Source organism: Pleurodeles waltl, chromosome 1_2, assembly GCF_031143425.1.
Source record: "Pleurodeles waltl isolate 20211129_DDA chromosome 1_2, aPleWal1.hap1.20221129, whole genome shotgun sequence".
Taxonomy (NCBI): domain Eukaryota; kingdom Metazoa; phylum Chordata; class Amphibia; order Caudata; family Salamandridae; genus Pleurodeles; species Pleurodeles waltl.
Window position 1 is genome coordinate 13,916,080 of NC_090437.1, and position 15,715 is coordinate 13,931,794.

The following is a 15,715-nucleotide window of genomic DNA, read 5'->3' on the forward strand; positions in this document are numbered from 1 at the left end:
TCGCGCTCTCCCTCTCCGCGTCTTTCGGCTCCGGCCCCTTTTCACCGTCGCTGCCCCGGAAGTCCTCAAGCGTTTCCCTGGAAACAGGGAAACGCGTCATCGACGCCCGGAGCATTCCCATGGAGACATGGGAACGCGCAACTGAATCGTCGGGCTTTCCTGGCGAGAAGCTGGTTGGCGCTGGCGTGGACGTGGTCGTAACGACCCGTTCACAATGTCCTACAGTCCGGCACCCGCTGCCCTAGTGGGCGAAAATGTGACTTTTTTTTTTTTTTTTTTTTGTTAAATCTTTCGAATTTTTCCCACGGCACACCAGGCAACATCTCGCGGCACACTAGTGTGCCGCGGAACAGTGGTTGAAAAACACTGATCTAGACGACTGGCTAATCAAGGCCCATTCGTTAATAGAGTGCTCAAATCACACAAATCATATCATACAAACCCTCTTCAAACTAGGGTTCACCGTCAACTTCACAAAATCCAAAATTCTGCCGCGCAAGGTACAACAATACCTAGGAGCCATAATAGACACATCAAAAGGAGTAGCCACTCCAAGTCCCCAAAGAATTCAAAATTTCAACACCATCATACAACGCATGTATCCAACACAAAGGATACAAGCAAAGATGGTACTACAACTCCTAGGCATGATGTCTTCATGCATAGCCATTGTCCCAAACGCAAGACTGCACATGAGGCCCTTACAACAGTGCCTAGCATCACAATGGTCACAAGCACAGGGTCACCTTCTAGATCTGGTGTTAATAGACCGCCAAACTTACCTCTCGCTTCTGTGGTGGAACAACATAAATTTAAACAAAGGGCGGCCTTTCCAAGACCCAGTGCCACAATACGTAATAACAACAGATGCTTCCATGACAGGGTGGGGAGCACACCTCGATCAACACAGCATACAAGGACAATGGAACGTACATCAAACAAAACTGCATATAAATCACCTAGAACTTCTAGCAGTTTTTCAAGCACTAAAAGCTTTCCAACCAATAATAGTTCACAAATACATTCTCGTCAAAACAGACAACATGACAACAATGTATTATCTAAACAAGCAAGGGGGGACGCACTCCACGCAGTTAAGCCTGCTAGCACAAAAGATTTGGCGTTGGGCAATTCACAACCAAATTCGCCTAATAGCACAATTTATACCAGGGTTCCAAAATCAACTCGCAGACAATCTCTCTCGAGATCACCAACAGGTCCACGAATGGGAAATTCACCCCCAAATTCTGAACACTTATTTCAAACTCTGGGGAACACCTCAGATAGACTTGTTTGCGACAAAGGAGAACGCAAAATGCCAAAACTTCGCATCCAGATACCCACACAAACAGTCCCAAGGCAATGCCCTATGGATGAACTGGTCAGGGATATTTGCTTACGCTTTTCCTCCTCTCCCTCTCCTTCCTTACCTGGTAAACAAACTCAGTCAAAACAAACTCAAACTCATATTAATAGCACCAACTTGGGCAAGGCAACCCTGGTACACAACGCTGCTAGACCTATCAGTAGTACCCTGCATCAAATTGCCCAACAGGCCAGATCTGTTGACACAACACAACCAAAAGATCAGACACCCAGATCCAGCATCGCTGAATCTAGCAATCTGGCTCCTGAAATCCTAGAATTCGGGCACTTACAACTTACCCAAGAATGTATGGAAGTCATAAAACAAGCCAGAAGGCCATCCACCAGGCACTGCTATGCAAGTAAATGGAAGAGGTTTGTTTGCTACTGCCATATTAATCAAATACAACCATTACACACAACTCCAGAACATGTAGTGGGTTACTTGCTTCACTTACAAAAATCTAACCTGGCTTTCTCTTCCATTAAAATACACCTTGCAGCAATATCTGCATACCTGCAGACTACCTATTCAACTTCCCTATATAAGATACCAGTCATTAAAGCATTCATGGAGGGCCTTAGAAGAATTATACCACCAAGAACACCACCTGTTCCTTCATGGAACCTAAATGTTGTCCTAACTAGACTTATAGGTCCACCTTTTGAACCCATGCACTCCTGCGAAATACAGTTCCTAACCTGGAAGGTGGCATTTCTCATCGCCATTACTTCCCTAAGAAGAGTAAGCGAGATTCAGGCGTTTACAATACAGGAACCTTTTATACAACTACACAAGAATAAAGTCGTCCTAAGGACCAATCCTAAATTTTTGCCAAAGGTTATTTCACCGTTCCATCTAAATCAAACAGTGGAACTTCCAGTGTTCTTTCCACAGCCAGATACCGTAGCTGAAAGGGCACTACATACATTAGATGTCAAAAGAGCATTGATGTATTACATTGACAGAACAAAGAACATCAGAAAGACTAAACAACTATTTATTGCATTTCAAAAACCTCATGCAGGAAACCCAATATCAAAACAAGGTATAGCCAGATGGATAGTTAAATGCATCCAAATCTGCTACCTTAAAGCTAAACGACAGCTGCCCATTACACCAAGGGCACACTCAACCAGAAAGAAAGGTGCTTCCATGGCCTTTCTAGGAAACATCCCAATGCAAGAAATATGTAAGGCAGCCACATGGTCTACGCCTCACACATTCACCAAGCACTACTGTGTAGACGTGTTATCCGCACAACAAGCCACAGTAGGTCAAGCCGTATTAAGAACATTATTTCAGACTACTTCCACTCCTACAGGCTGATCCACCGCTTTTGGGGAGATAACTGCTTACTAGTCTATGCAAAACATGCGTATCTACAGCGACAGATGCCATCGAACTGAAAATGTCACTTACCCAGTGTACATCTGTTCGTGGCATCAGTCGCAGTAGATTTGCATGTGCCCACCCGCCTCCCCGGGAGCCTGTAGCAGTTTGGAAGTTACCTTCAACTATTTGTATATGTATCATCTCAACCTTAAATAGGTGCATACTTAGTCACTCCATTGCATGGGCACTATTACTACAATTCAACTCCTACCTCGCCCTCTGCGGGGAAAAACAATCGAAGATGGAGTCGACGCCCATGCGCAATGGAGACAAAAGGAGGAGTCACTCGGTCCCGTGACTCGAAAGACTTCTTCGAAGAAAAACAACTTGTAACACTCCGGCCCAACACCAGATGGCGAGCTATTGCAAAACATGCGAATCTACTGCGACTGATGCCACGAACAGATGTACACTGGGTAAGTGACATTTTCATTTTGAGATGTCATAACCCCCTGTCATGAAAATGTTACAGCAAAGGTTGAAATTTACTCCCCTTCGGATTTGTGGACAGAGCAAATGAGAATTCTGCACAGCAGCAACCAGTAAGCTGGCCCCAGGACTAGTCACAAGATGGAATAAACACCTCCGAAGGCTCCACTAGTTCTTAGTACTGATCCTCAGCGGATTCAGTTTTCATTCCTGCAGCTAGGAAACATTTGGCTGCACCAGAAACCGCCATCTACACAGGGAAAGCAAAAGACTGGATTCTTTGTGTACAAAGATGTGGTACTGCACTTGCATTTCTGGCGATAGTGCAACATGTGTTATGGGGCTTTATGACCGAGCATCATTGGAATCCATAATGTTTGCTAATAATTTATCAAAAGACAAGAGAGAATATTTAATGGAAGTTTTAGATGAAGGCCTTTTGATGTCTGATAAAGTGCTTAGTTGGATGCTTTGCAGTTGGCTGCTTGATATATTGCCATGGCCTTATTATTTGCAGGTCATCCTGATAGAGGCACTAACCTCTTTCAAGAATGATGCGCATCAAAGAGGCATAAATCCGTGTCTGGTACATTGCTCTTTGGTCCACATGTGGATGAAGAGGTTCAAAGAATGAAGATGGATGTAGAAATACTGAAAGAGGTTAATGATCTTGGCTCAGGCAGTAGGAGGCACTAACACACATTCTGCACCAGAAGGTTGACGTTATCCTTTGGTTAATTCTTCAGCAACAGTATTAGACTAGTCGAAGTTCAATGGAAAGTGACAGGCCTGACGTGGATTTCTCAGCTTCCTTACATCTGTCTCATTACACATAGATGAGGGAGGAGCTTTATCTTTTGCCTACCCTTTTGAAGAGTGCTGAGCCTTAACAGGGGGCATATGAATATTGAACAGTGTGCAAAATGATGCTGAGTTTCAAGTAATCCCCTCCTTTCTTACAATTGAAAAGGCTGCGGGCATTTCAATATTGCTGAGGAAGGAGACTATAAAACTCAACCAGATAGTATAATACGTTCTGGAATTGTGAAAAGTAAGTTATCTACCTAAGATATTGCTTGACACAAAAAAGTCAGAAGGAGGATTATAGCCTGGTTTTACCAAAAAAAAAAAAAAAAAAAAAATTGGATAGAAATCTGAGTTTCACATGTTGGTACAAATTTGCTGTCAGTCAAAAGTAGAAGACTGGATGTATTTAGGTTCTATTTAGGGTACGTGCAGGATCCGTACTTCCACAGTGTGATAGAAAACAAGCACAGGAAATTGAAGGTTTGTTGTGGGAATTCAAAATGTCGTTACTGAGCCTGCTGTTAAGACTGAAAACAACTCCAAGAACTCATTCCAAATTGCAAGGCATTATTAGCGTTATATTGAGGCATAGGATTTTCATTTGACACATTTCTAAATTATTGGCAGTCCAAAGGCCAACAGCCTTCAAAAGGTTTTGTAGGATTTCAACTACAATGCCCCTTCCCAACAAGCGTGGCCCACAGGTGAACTTTTAAAGGTTATCGTACAGTTAGGCTCAGTTGTTGAATTTTCTAGGTAGGGGAGCACAAAGTGAGGAAGTATTTGCTTTTGCAGGATTTTTACTAAATGTTCGCTTTAGGAAGAATTTCATTTCTCATCAGAGACAGTTCAACATCTTTAATTTCTATGTTGTAGATTCACAATTTTTGTATAAGTCTCCTCCCCAGAAGATCGCTGACCTTCCAGCACCTCTTTCAGACAATCAGCAGTGAATGTCATTCTTTCGTCTTGAACTGAATCCACTGAAAACAGATCTTCTGACATTTCCCAGGCATTGTGCTGCAGGAGTTCAGTTCTGTCTTAATGCAGCAAATCTGCTTAACTGCAAACAAACCATTGTCAAAAGTGCTAATTTTCTGCGCTTCAGACTAGATAAAAACCAACTTGCATACTCAACTCCTCCTCTGTGCCAGAGATGCTGAATTTTCAAATTTGACTCCAAATTAAATCTCTTATCCCTGATGAACACTTCAAATCAGTGTTCTTGTCCTATCATGGATTGACCATGGATACTCCTTTCTCTCAAGGGATTTGCACTGATAATCATAAACACTAAATTGTCCTACCCACATGCAGGGAGCAGTTCTTCCAACATCTCATCTTCGGAAAGGCCAGAACGTATGTGACAAAAGGGCAGAAATATGTAGCCTTAAGACAAGCTATAATTCCAATTACATTAAATTTATTTTTAAATAATGGAGGAAAAGCATATGCTTTTTTATTTTTATTTTTTTACTACTGTAAATAAGCAAGAGTGGTCTTTTGAAACATCCTTCACAGTCTTTTTACATGTCTTAAAGTAAATGATAGGGAAAGATGAGGCAATATAGCCTACATAGGCAGCAGGATTGAAACAATGTAAATAGAACACTGCACCCTTGAGAGCTTCTTGAACCACTTACCCCACAGTCCTGTCATGCCAATGACCGTTTTCAGATTTTTTTCCAGCTCCTGTTGACAGAATCCTGGAGTAGAGCTCTGCCCTTTTTAGTTTTTTTTGGCAAATATTTTTCATGTTATTCCCTCACCAAATGTGAATTACTAGACATTCTTTAGGGCAAAGGGAATTTCTTTGATAGTTTCCTGTTAGGAAACATATCTGTTTTTTCACAAAATGTTATCTTTTCGCGAAATGCCCAGAACTTGAGAGGAAAACAACCTGCACAGGATCTGTGTCCTGGGTTTGGCAGACTTATTACCCAAAGACGTTTTGCTACTGCAAGACCCTTTCCAGGGGCATTTTTAGGGAGAGAGAAAAGATTAAATCTCCATCGACAAGTTGAGCATTGGAAAACGCAAGATTTCTTTACTGGAGAGACAGATGCAGGGCGATCAGACTGTTCACTCTACCAGTGCCCCAATCTCAGCCTCTGAGGATTCCTGCAGAGGGAGATCCAAAAGAGAAGATCTGACAAAGACAAACTACTTTCCCTGGTCGATGTCTAGGATTCTTAGGGCAAAGAGGTACAGCACCTACTTGCTCATCGTCAATAGATAGTTCGACCGCTACACCATATACGATGTCTAGGAGAGCACTGTTGACATCTAGAGGAACCTAGACGTCAAGACACCATACAGTGTCAAACTTAAACATCAAGACATGGCTATCCCACACAAGCTCACTCTTCCATCAGTATCTGACTTGGAGTACTCGGGAGCCGATTCTCCATCCAGGCAGGCTTCTCCAGTCAGCATTCCGGATTCACCAACACCACCTCAGGCTACAACAGAATCTCCTCCACAACAACCAATTCTAGTAGTGATTCCACTACCAAACCAGCCACCCACTCCTTCTTTGCCACCACAGAATTCTGCACCGCTGGTATTTATACTCAAGACAGTCGCTCACTCCTGTCACGCCAGACCTGCAGCTATAGATCTGGGTGACAATCAAGATCTAACCGCCCAGACCTTGCAGCAATAAGTCTAGGTCACAACCAAGATCCCTCCACCATAATCTTCACTTAAGATTTCCCATGCTCAAGGCAAATAAGACCTTCTTCCACCAGATTGAGATCCTCATGGTCTCTTCATACCTCCTTGTCTTTGGATCTATACTCACCTACTGTGATAGACTGCACTCCACCAGTAATATCTCCTATGGATGATCTAAACACATTCCAGGAGGTACTTATTAAATGTGACAAATTGAATCCTGACTTACATCATCAGTAATCTTTGAGACACTTTTGTTGCGCATCCTTTACACCCAAGCTATTTTTTACTCCAGGTTCTATAAAGGCTGCATTAACACACTTACAGACAAAATACAAAGCACTGTATCATGATTTCCATACACGGATCCAACACCTGACTGTCATTGTCTGCTGTTTGGAAACTGCATGCCACAGCTCTTTCACCTACTGTTCCCCCTGACAAGGAAAGTTTAAAAAAAAAAAAAAAAAAAAAAAAATGTGGACTCTGCTAACAGAAAAGTCTGTAGATTTCTGCTGCTTCTATCAAGGCTACTAGCGTGACTGCTCTTCTAGGGCAATGCTGCAGGTCTTTTGGGGACTCTGTACAGTATTTCTTGGAATACCTTTCTAGGACTATTCATCAAGACTTCTAAGAGGTTGTAAACAAAGGCATGATGGTGTCCAATCAGGTCCTCTGTGCTGCTGCTGATTACGTCACACTAGCAGCACATGTATACTGCTATGGACTAGCACTTCAGCATTCTTCTTTGCGCAGACTCATAGGCTTGAAACTTGAAACCAAGTTTTGAAACTGCCTTTTCTGGAAAGCCCTTATTTTGTTCTCATGCAGATAGGAGACATTCTTATAGGCCTTGTGACTGCTGGTACTTCATCAGAGGGTTCAAACCACTCTTTGGATTTAAGGACAACTGCAATCTCAATAGCCGCAGAGGCATCAGCAGCACAAGTGTCAGTCAAGAGGCAGAGGTCAGAAACCATTAGCCCAAGCCACTAAGCAAACAAGTGGTGATGAACAATGAGTGTTCATTTCTCTTTCCTTCATCACATCATAACTTTTCTTTTAAGGGTCGAGCTTGCGAGACTATTGTGCTCCATAAAGGGCTTGGAGCTGAGCTGTCACTCACCATTTGTTGGTTTGCGTGGCACTCTTCTTTACAGCCTCGTAATTCATCAAGGCACACCTGCCATTATTTCAGTTTGTGTGGCGCAGGGATCAAGCACTAATTGATGCAACTTAATTAGTGCCTGTCCGCTGCGCCCCACGTAATCGAGGTACTATTTGTTCTTTTAACTTCTAGTGCCCTGCAAACAGAAGGCTTGTGACTGGAAAAAACATGCCCAGCAAACCCAAAATTGCTAAGTGTGTTTTTTTTTTATTTATTTTTTTTGTTTTTTTTAACTAACTTTCTTTTATTTTGCCAAGTCTTCTTTTCTCAGTTTCTTATCACATTTTCATTTGTTTTTGCTTGTGGGCGATGAAAATGAACTTGTTTAAATTAAGCAAGACCTATTGTATTGCAGATGCTGGTTACTATGGATTTGGCTACAGGGAAGGTTTAGAGGGGTCGCTGGGCCCTCAGGAATTCCAGCTAGACAACCCTGAATTGGAGTGGGACAGGAATTTGGCGACACTAGTAGTCTGGATACTTATCCAGATGCTGCCATTTCTCTCCCTACCATGGCTGTTGTGGAGGGAGTGTCATATTCAGTGGTGATCAGCAGGGTGGCTGAGGGCTTCACCCTTGAAAATCCTTCTGAGGTTATCAGGACTAACCTCCTGACTGAGGTGCTTCATCCGGGGCTTCCACTTGGGAACCCCTTTTATCCTTCAATGAAGCCCTCACGGATGTCCTTCTGGGTACCTGGTCCAGAATAGGACAATCGCCCACCAAAGGACTTCCTGAACAACCCTAAATTCCTGTCTCAACACCCTACACCGTGTCATCTAGGCTTCTTCTTCATCTGGGGCATTCCCATCCGCTCCCCAGGATAGGCAATCAAAAATACTGGATCAGCTTGGGAAGATGTTTTCTTCCTCCAGTCTGGCATTTCGGTCTGTGAGCACTGCATGCCTCTTGGGCTGTTACACCATTCCTTATCGGATACGGCCATGCAGGTATTGCCACAGGTCTCAAAGGAGTCCCGGGCCATCATCTCCCAAGCCGTTGCTGATGGAAGAGTTGCGGCCAAGTTCATGAGCCAATGTAGGCGAGACACGACCAACTTAATGAGTAGATCGATTGCATCAATGGTGGCCTTAAGATACCACGCCCAGTTGAGGACATCTGACTTTTCGGGGGATATCCAGCAGTCTCTCATGGACATGCCCTTCAATGACACCCGACTCTTCAGAGACAAAGTGGACTTTGTGCTTGAGCGTTTTAAGGAGTCCCAGACTACAGCTCGGTCCCTTGGCCTCGCAGCAGCCTCTCACCCAGCACAGTCTACTTTTTGCCCCTTTCGTGGCCATGGAAGGGGCCTCCTCCTATGTCCTTTTTCTACCAGCCACTGAGCTGCACATTACTCAGCCACTTCATGGCCATGGATGTGGAGTCGCACGGGCTTGTGGTTGTGGAGTCGCACGGGCTTGTGGGTCAGGAAGCCAGAGGTCTGTCCAGTCCACCCTGGCCCCCGCTGCAGCCTCCAAACCCTCCTAGTCAGTTGCAACTTCCCAGACCAGTTGGTGGCAGGATCCGCATCACCTGCCCCACTGGGAATCCATCACAACTGACAGGTGGGTTTTGCAAATAGCCCAAGGGGGTTACTCCCTCCCCTTCGAGATTACACCCCTGCCCATGCCACCATCTTATGACTGCTTAGGGGAGGATCATTTGGCACTTCACTGTGAGGAAGTCGTGGCTCTGTTGGCCAAGGGAGCCATAGAGAGTCCCTGTGCCAGATGTAGGTTGAGGTTGTTATTCCTGCTACTTTCTGGTGCCCAAAAAGGACAAGGGTCATCGCCCTATCCTAGACCTGAGGGCCCTCAACCTCTTCCTCAGGAAGGTTAAATTTAAAATTATCACCCTGGCTCAGGTCCTATGTGCCTTGGACCCTGGAGACTGGATGGTAGCATTGGACTTGCAGGACGCCTACTTCCACATACCCGTCCTGCCTGCCCACAGACGTTACTTGCGATTCATGGTAGGTCACAAGCACTTTCAATTTACTGTGTTCCCCTTCGGCCTTACCCAGCACCCCTCAGGTGTTCACGAAAGTAATGGTGGTGGTCACTGCTCATCTGTGCAGGTTAGGGGTTTGCCTTTCCCTACCATGACGACTTGCTGTTGAGGGCTGCACACCTCAGACTGTTGCCTCCCATCTTCAGACTACATTGAACCTTCTGCATTCGCTGGGGTTCACTATAAACGTACCGAAGTCGCACCTGACTCTCTCAAACACTGCAGTTTCAGGCTTATCCGCTTGAAAAGAGTGTTCATGATATTCAGGCTATGATACCGATGTTTCTGCTAGTGGCACATGCCAGGTGCCATATTTGGACTTTGCAGCAAGACTTAAGTTCCAGTGGGCGTAGCATCAGGGGAATCTTTCCGACATGGTCCAACTTTCGGAGGGAACTGCGCAAGATCTGCAATGGTGGCTTTCGAATCAGGATTGGGTCAATGGTAGATCCCTCTCCCTTCCCTATCCAGATCTCACTGTAGGGACAGATGCGTTGCTCCTAGGATAAGGCAGACACATGGGAGAAGCGGAAATCAGAGGCCTCTGGTGGAGTCTGGACTCCACATCAATCTTTTGGAGCTCCGTACAGTCAGTATTGCATTGAAAGAGTTTCTTCCCTCTGAAAGGGAAAGTGAAGCAGGTGTTCAGACGACACCACTGCCATGTGGTACTGCAACAAGCAGGGCAGAGTTGGGTCGTGGACTTTGTCAAGAGGCTCTGCGCCACTGGACGTGGCTGGAACACCAGGACATTACCCTGATGGTTCAACATCTGGTGTGTTCTCTGAACGTCGGAGCATTCAAACTCCGCAGTCGATGCATGGTCGATCATGAATGGCATCTCCATTCAAAGGTGACGCAATCTCTTTTTCAGAAGTGAGGAGAGCCTTGGTTAGATCGTTCGCCTCCGCAGAGAATGCTCAATGCCAGCTGTTTTATGCTTTGGAGATTCCAAGGCAGCACTTGCTCGACAACGCTTTGACTTGAGTGGAATTCAGGCCTCCATTTCACCTTCCCACCAATTCTACTTCTGCCCAGAGTTCTGAAGATCAAGAATGACTGGGCCCAAGTAATCCTTGAGACTCCCGCCTGGGCACGAAGAGTTTAATATACTGAGTTAATGAGCATGGCCACAGAACCTCTGATCAGACTGCCCCTTCGGGAGGATCTTTTTTTTTTTTTATCAGCAGGGGACAGTTCTCCACCCAAATCTGTCCGGTCTCTGCTGCCTTCCGTGGAGATTGAGTGGCAGCAGTTGACAGCTTTCGACCTTCTGTCTGAAGTCTGTAATGTGATCTTGCCAGCCAGGCGCCCCTCCACCGAAGCGGTCTTTGCCTGTCTGCACAAATTTGTGGCATGGTGTACAGAAAAATGTATTGATCCCCTTTCTGCACCTCTCTGAGGTTCTGTTATTCATCCTCTCCCATGTCCAGCAGGGCTCTACTTTGGGCACCCTTAAAGGCTACTTATAGGCTATCTCGGCCTTTCTCAGATTGCCAAATCAACCTTCTCTCCAAGTATCCCATTGTGGGGAAGGTTCCTTAAGGGTCTCACCCATTTTTACCCATCTTCCCCCGTTCATAATGCCCCTGTGGGATGTGAACCTGGTCCTTATCTACCTTATGAGTGCCCCTATTGAGCTGCTCCATAATTGTCCCTTGCGGCTCCTCACACTAAAAACTGCTTTCCCAATTGCCATCACTTCTGCTTGCAGAGTGAGTGAGCTTCAAGTTCTTTTGTCGAAACCACCATTTTTATCCGTCCATCCTGACAAAGTGGTCCTTTGTTCCACTGCCTCCTTCCTTCCTATTGTGGTTGCACCTTTTGATGTAGGCCAGTCCACCATTTTGCATACTTTTTACACACCCCAAAATCGCTCTCATGAAGAGTAGACTCTACCATCTAGATCCAAAAAGAGCATTGAGGTTTTTCATCAATTGTACTAAAGATTTCCGGGTGGACAATCAACTCTTTGTGGGATATGTGGGTGCGAAGAAAGGACCACCACAGTGTTAGCACACAGAGCTCCTGTTGTGGACATCTGCCAGGCAGCATTGCAGCATCCCTGCACATGTTCACAAGACATTACTGACTCGACGGTCGGGTCTGCAGAGACAGCTAATTTGGTCATCCGGTCCTGTAGGACTTTCTAGTATGAGCTTGGATCCACCCCTCACTGCGAACTGATTTCTATGGACAGAGATTCCCTTTTCAGGGCCCTAGTTCTGGCGCACCATTCTCCGTGTTCTTCATGGCTCTGCGCTACTGGCATGGAAAGTGGTGAAAAGAAACTGAATTCAGCACGCCGGGGTGGTGCCTATATAGGATTTTGACGTCATCGCTGTAGGAAGCTGGCCTAGTGTGTGGTGGACACCTGTGGTGTTATCACTCGATACAAGGTCCAGGTATCCCCTATTAGTGACCCGTAGGCAGGTTCTAGGAAGCCAGGACTCTCTAGAGGTAGCTGTGGATGAGCAGCCAAGACTTACCTAGGAGACATGCAGATTTCATGCAATACCACTATAGTCACACAGCACTATCACACATGAAAGAACCACACATGGTTACAAAAATAAAGGTACTTTATTATAGTAACATAACACTAGAATACTTACAAGCACCACCACCACCACCACCACCCCACCCCCGGAGGTAAGTACACACTAATTATACACCATAGTAATCAGCAAATAACATAAAAAGCAACACGTATTGTTAATACTTAATAAAAATAGCAAGGGCCCTAGTGGAGGGCCAAACCATATACTAAGAAAGCAGAATGCGAGATACAGTTTCTCCCAACCAAGGATGTGAAGTTGTTAGATGGGAGGTGGAGGAACTAGGAACCCTAAGAGGTGAGTACTGGAGTGGCCCTAAGCGGCCAGGAGGACAGAGGTAAGTACCTGGCCTTTCCTAAGACTAGCAGGAAGACTTAAACGGATTGTGCAAGTGTAGAACTAGACAAGAAATCAAAGGTGGGTTCCGGTAGAAGAGGACCTTGGAAAAAAAGGGGACAGACTACAGTCCACGGTAAGGTGTTCGATACCAAGCATGCCCAGGTTCAGAGTTACCGTTATGTAGCTGAACATAGGTGACCAGTGTCCAGTACACAGGTAAAATGGCTTCCCCGCACTTACGAAGTCCAGTGCAATTAAACTGCAGTTTGTAGGGGCACCTCTGCTCATGCAGGGGTGCCCTCACACACAGGGACCTTACACCCTGCCCTAGGAGGGTCTTCCATAGCATTGACTTACAGTGACCTGGTGCAGTGATATGTGGTGAAAGAATGCAAGCACCTTTTTCATGCAGGCTGCAATGGCAGGCCTGCACACACACACGTTTGTATGGGCTCCTATGGGTGGCATAATACATTGCTGCAGCCCATTGGGAAACCCTTGTGCCCCAATGCTCTGGGCACCTAAGTACCAAATACTAGAGACTTATAAGGGGGAAGCACTATGCCACATGTGCAGTGTGCAAAGTCCTAGGCAACTAAATTTGGAGGGAAAGGGCACAATCACTGGGATCCTGGTTAGCAGAATCTTTGTGAAAACTGTCAAGTATACTGACAGCAAGCAAAACGTGGGTGTCACCATGCCAAAAGAAGGGTACCTTCCTACAGTCGACTGACTGCGCGCAAGGGTACTGCTCGAAGAAAAATCTCTGGTTCCAGTCTTGCGTCTGGGGAAATTCTAAGGTAAGGAATCTGCAACTAGAATGTCTACCAAACAAATTGTTACTGAATGTAAGTAATATATTTTTTTTTTTTAACCTTATGGTCTTAAGTAAAGTACTCTACAGTCTATCATGGTTAGGGTTACGTTCTATAAAACTAACATATAAATAATTTCAAGTTTCTACCGAAAAGGAGGCACGAGAGTTGTTAAATCTAAGGCCGCTGTAGCTGGTACCTCATTTATAAATGTAACAGTTTTCCATATGTTTACTCTAGTTTTTCCGTGTGTGCGTTTAGTTCTTCCATGTGTGAAACGTATTTCAACTAAAACAATATTTTTTTTCTTTCCCCTCAGCCTTCAGTTTGATCCGGCACCTCGCCGTGGAGAGCCCCACGTTACACGCCGTACCCCTGATTATTTCCTATAAATAATTTCTGCCTTCATCTTCCAACATACACATGGCATTTAAAAACGTAAAAGAGAGCAACAATTTAATATTTCTCTAACCAATTGGGATCTGTGTTGGCATAAACCCCCCCCATCATGGACCAAAAATGTGCCATACGTATGAGCATTTAGCACAATTCGAGACTGAGGTTCAATACAACACTATATATCCTATATTCATCAGTCCAACAGTCAGTTTGCCTGCTGTATTTGTAGTAACTTTATTTTTCTGGACTGTTCAGACAGAAAAGGTGGCTGTAATACCTTAATCTCCTTTTGCGCAAATTTGTACATTTTTGTTTTAGTGTAACCGGCATGACATTTAAACAGAAATGCACTAACTTCCATTTTGACCGTTCACCTTTTTTTAACAAACAATATTTTATTGAAATGTACATGTAAATTAACTGGAGAAAGGAGATGAGGACCCTTTGGGACTGTATGCCATAACACTGAACGAGATTTCCCCTCATTTAAGCTAAAGTACTGTTCCGTGTTAATGTACTTCTTTTCTGTATATTTGTCATGAAAGTGCTTGCATCTTATTTGGTGTACTTTAAGAAATAAACTTTCAATTGTAAACAGTCTTGTATCTGAACATCCACTTCTTTATAATAGCACCCAACTTCTTTATGCATTTGTAGGTACACCGCATTACTAATTCCAATCTTGTGTTCTCTGCACAATCCTACACATACATGAAGGAAAAAGCATGTGTCTGGTCCTCAATGTTGAAGTAGCATTTGCATCTTGTAGGACTCCTCAGCTGCTCTCAGTCTTGTTGACCGAGTCTAGGATGTGTGAGTTGCTGCAGTTTGGTCTGGACCTATGCAAGGAAATTGCAAGGTGTAAAATATGCTCCAAGTTGCAGATAAAGATGACTGCATCCCCATTTAGAAGCAGGGTTCCACTTCAGGTGGACAGCCCAAACTCAACTTAAATGAGTGCCCACTGGCTGATGCCTGGGGTATTACCAGCGGTTGAGTAAAATAAAGCTTGTGAGACTGAGCTAAGCCTGCTTAAGATGCTGTGATATCTCACTGCATTATTTTGTGAAATTGTGGAGTTGAGAATTTGAGTTGGGGTAATGCCGGATTGATAGCACACTGAACTCTGGGTACCTGAAGCCACAAGCTTGGCAACCAAATAAGAAACATCTGGTTATAGGATACAGGTTGTATAAAAGGGCAGCTTGCAGTTGTGGGGCAGTTTGTGGAAATTGATGTTTGCTTGGCCCGGGGACCTTGCAGTGCACTGTTTTGCTGAAAAACAGTTGACGGTAAATTATTACAATGGGCTTTGAATTGGAAAAGTGATCTAGCGCACAGGTGGGAAAGCAAGGTGCAAGAAGGCGGCCTCTGGAAAAGTGGCAGGGCACAGAAGCTTCCTCTATGGCTGAACAAAGGGACGCATACCTATCCAGACTCTCTCCACCAAGCGACATTGCCATGAATGTCCTGGTTAAAAGGGCAGCGGACACATGAGGAGAAACGCAGTTCTGTTTCATACTGGAAACCCTCTTACCAACATGGAGAACAAATAGTCTCCAAATGCTTCTGAGCACCCTACACCAAGAACAAGAGAAAGTAGGGGAAACTGCAGGAAAATAAGTGATGTCCAAGGTACAGAAGTATTGCGTTCTTAAAAAAATCCACCTCACATCAGAGACCAATGTGGGAGCAGACTCCATTATTGTGACCACTGCATGTAATAAGACACATGTTTCCACAACCATGA

At 44.7% G+C, this 15,715-nt stretch overlaps 1 protein-coding gene across 1 annotated transcript in view; it reads left to right on the forward strand.

Annotated features, from left to right (window-relative positions):
- Positions 1 to 14,562, forward strand: part of LOC138296470 (serine/threonine-protein phosphatase 2A catalytic subunit beta isoform) — a 171,060-nt gene extending 156,498 nt beyond the window's left edge. The window contains exon 7 of the mRNA XM_069235617.1: positions 13,886 to 14,562. Coding sequence (XP_069091718.1) covers positions 13,886 to 13,958 — 73 coding nt within the window. The 3' untranslated portion in view covers positions 13,959 to 14,562. The remainder of the gene's footprint in view (positions 1 to 13,885) is intronic.
- Positions 14,563 to 15,715: the final 1,153 nt, after the last annotated feature.